This window comes from Numida meleagris, unplaced genomic scaffold (genome assembly GCF_002078875.1).
Source record: "Numida meleagris isolate 19003 breed g44 Domestic line unplaced genomic scaffold, NumMel1.0 unplaced_Scaffold307, whole genome shotgun sequence".
Taxonomy (NCBI): domain Eukaryota; kingdom Metazoa; phylum Chordata; class Aves; order Galliformes; family Numididae; genus Numida; species Numida meleagris.
The window spans coordinates 181,062-183,537 of NW_018364545.1; the positions used below are offsets into that span (position 1 = coordinate 181,062).

At 52.0% G+C, this 2,476-nt stretch overlaps 1 protein-coding gene across 1 annotated transcript; it reads left to right on the top strand.

Moving 5' to 3' along the window:
* Positions 1–46: 46 nt before the first annotated feature.
* LOC110391150 (zinc finger CCCH domain-containing protein 4-like) lies at positions 47–2,347 on the top strand (the record flags this gene model as incomplete). The annotated part of the gene is given in 3 exon segments (XM_021382893.1): positions 47–177; positions 451–561; positions 2,236–2,347. Coding segments are annotated over 3 exon segments (354 nt in total), but the record flags the coding sequence as incomplete, so codon positions are not given.
* Positions 2,348–2,476: the final 129 nt, after the last annotated feature.

The following is a 2,476-nucleotide window of genomic DNA, read 5'->3' on the forward strand; positions in this document are numbered from 1 at the left end:
AGCACCACCGTGGCGTTGATGGCCCTTTTCCCCCCCCCGTTTTTAGGCTTAAATCGGGGTCGGGGCCGCGGTCCCAGGGGCAGAGGGAACAAAGGGATGGGCCGGGGCCGAGGCCGGGGCAGGATGGCCAAGGGCAGCGCCATGAACGACGACGACGATTACTACGACGAGGACATGGTGAGCAGCAATTAACGCATTTTTAATCCTTTCTCCGTTTCTTCGCGCTGCCTCCATCCGACTGCAACCTCAAAGCGAGGTGGGGGGGGGGGCACGTGCCCCCAAAATTGTCCCATAGGGCCCAGGGGGCTCCGTGTCTCCCCCATTTCCCCTTATTTCACCTTCTCCACCTCCACGCCGCCCCCCAGCGCAGCCTTCCTGCCCCGTTTTTGTGCCTTTTGCCCCTTGATGCTCAGTGCTCTCGCTTCTCCCCTTCTCTCCCGACCCCCCCAGGACGGCGGAGGCGGGAGCTACCGCCGTGGGGACCACGACAAAGGCCACCTGCCCGCGGACAAGAAGGGCAAAGTCATCTGCAAATACTTCGTGGAGGGCCGCTGCACCTGGGTGAGCTCCTCAGCCCCAAACACGCAGCACCGACACCTTCTGTCCCCAAATCCACCTCTGGAGCACCTCATTTCCCCCAAATCCACCTCTGGAGCACCTCATTTCCCCCAGATTCACTTCTATAATACCTCATTTCCCCCAAATCCCACTCTGCTGCACCTCATTTCCCCCAAATCCACCTTTGTAGCACTTCATTTCCCCCAAATCCCCCTCTGTAGCGCTTCATTTCCCCTAAATCAACCTCTATAGCACCTCATTTCCCCCAAATCCACCTCTATAATACCTCATTTCCCCCAAATCTCCCTCTGTAGCACCTTATTTCCCCCAAATCCACCTCTATAATACCTGATTTCCCCCAAATCTCCCTCTGAAGCACCTAATTTCCCCCAAATCTACCTTTGTAGCACCTCATTTCCCCCAAATCCTTCTCTGTTGCACCCCATTTCCCCCAAATCCACCTCTGTAGCACCTCATTTCCCCCAAATCCACTTCTATAATACCTCATTTCCCCCAAATCCCTCTCTGTTGCACCCCATTTCCCCCAAATCCATCTCTATAACTCCTCATTTCCCCCATATCCATCTCTATAACTCCTCATTTCCCCCATATCCATCTCTATAACCCCTCATTTCCCCCAAATCCATCTCTATAACCCTTCATTTCCCCCAAATCCATCTTTATAACCCCTCATTTCCCCCAAATCCATCTCTGTAGAACCTCATTTCCCCCAAATCAACCTCTATAATACCTTATTTCCCCCCAAATCCACCTTTGTAGCACCTCATTTCCCCCAAATCCATCTCTATAATACCTAATTTCCCCCAAATCTCCCTCTGTTGCACCTCATTTCCCCCAAATCTCCCTCTATAGCACCTCATTTCCCCCAAATCCACCTCTGTAATACCTCATTTCCCCCCAAATCTCCCTCTGTAGCACCTCATTTCCCCCAAATCCATCTCTGTAATACCTCATTTCCCCCAAATCCCCCTCTGCTGCACCTCATTTCCCCCAAATCCATCTTTATAACCCTTCATTTGCCCCAAATCCATCTCTATAAGCCTTCATTTCCCCCAAATCCATCTTTATAACCCCTCATTTTCCCCAAATCCATCTCTATAACCCCTCATTTCCCCCAAATCCATCTTTATAAGCCCTCATTTTCCCCAAATCCATCTCTATAACCCCTCGTTTTCCCCAAATCCATCTCTGTAACCCCTCATTTACCCCCAATCCACCCTTTAACCCCTCCCTTTCCCCCAAATCCACCCCTGTAACACCCTATTCCCCCACATTCTCTGCTGTAATCCCTTCTTTACTCCAAACCCACTACCACAGTGACTCATTTTCCCCTCATCCACCTCAATAACAGCTTGTTTCCCCCAAATCCACCCCTATAACACCTGATTTCCCCCACATCGAACGCTGCAACCCCTCATTTCCCCCAAATACATCTCTCTATTGCTCAACTTCCCCCCAAATCCACAGCCCTAAGACATTATTTTCACCAAATCCAACGCTCTCACGCCCTATTTCCCCCCAAATCCAGCACTGTGACACCCAATCTCCCCCAAATCCACTGCTTCCCCCCACATCCCCTGTTCCAGTGCCTGAGGGGTGTATGGGGGGGGGATTTTTGTGCCCTTTTCCCAACGTTCTCTCCTCCCTCCCCCCCAGGGCGAGCACTGCAACTTCAGCCACGACATTGAGCTGCCGAAAAAGAGAGAACTCTGCAAGTTCTACATCACCGGGTACTGCGCACGGGCAGAGAACTGCCCCTACATGCACGATATCCTTTGGGAATGAGCACGGAAAGAGGGCAGGGAAGCAAAGAAAGTGCAGGAAGGGCAGAAGGAGGTCGAGGAAGAGGCAGGAGGAGGGCAAAAAAAGGGAGAAGGAGGGCAGAAAAAGAGCAAAA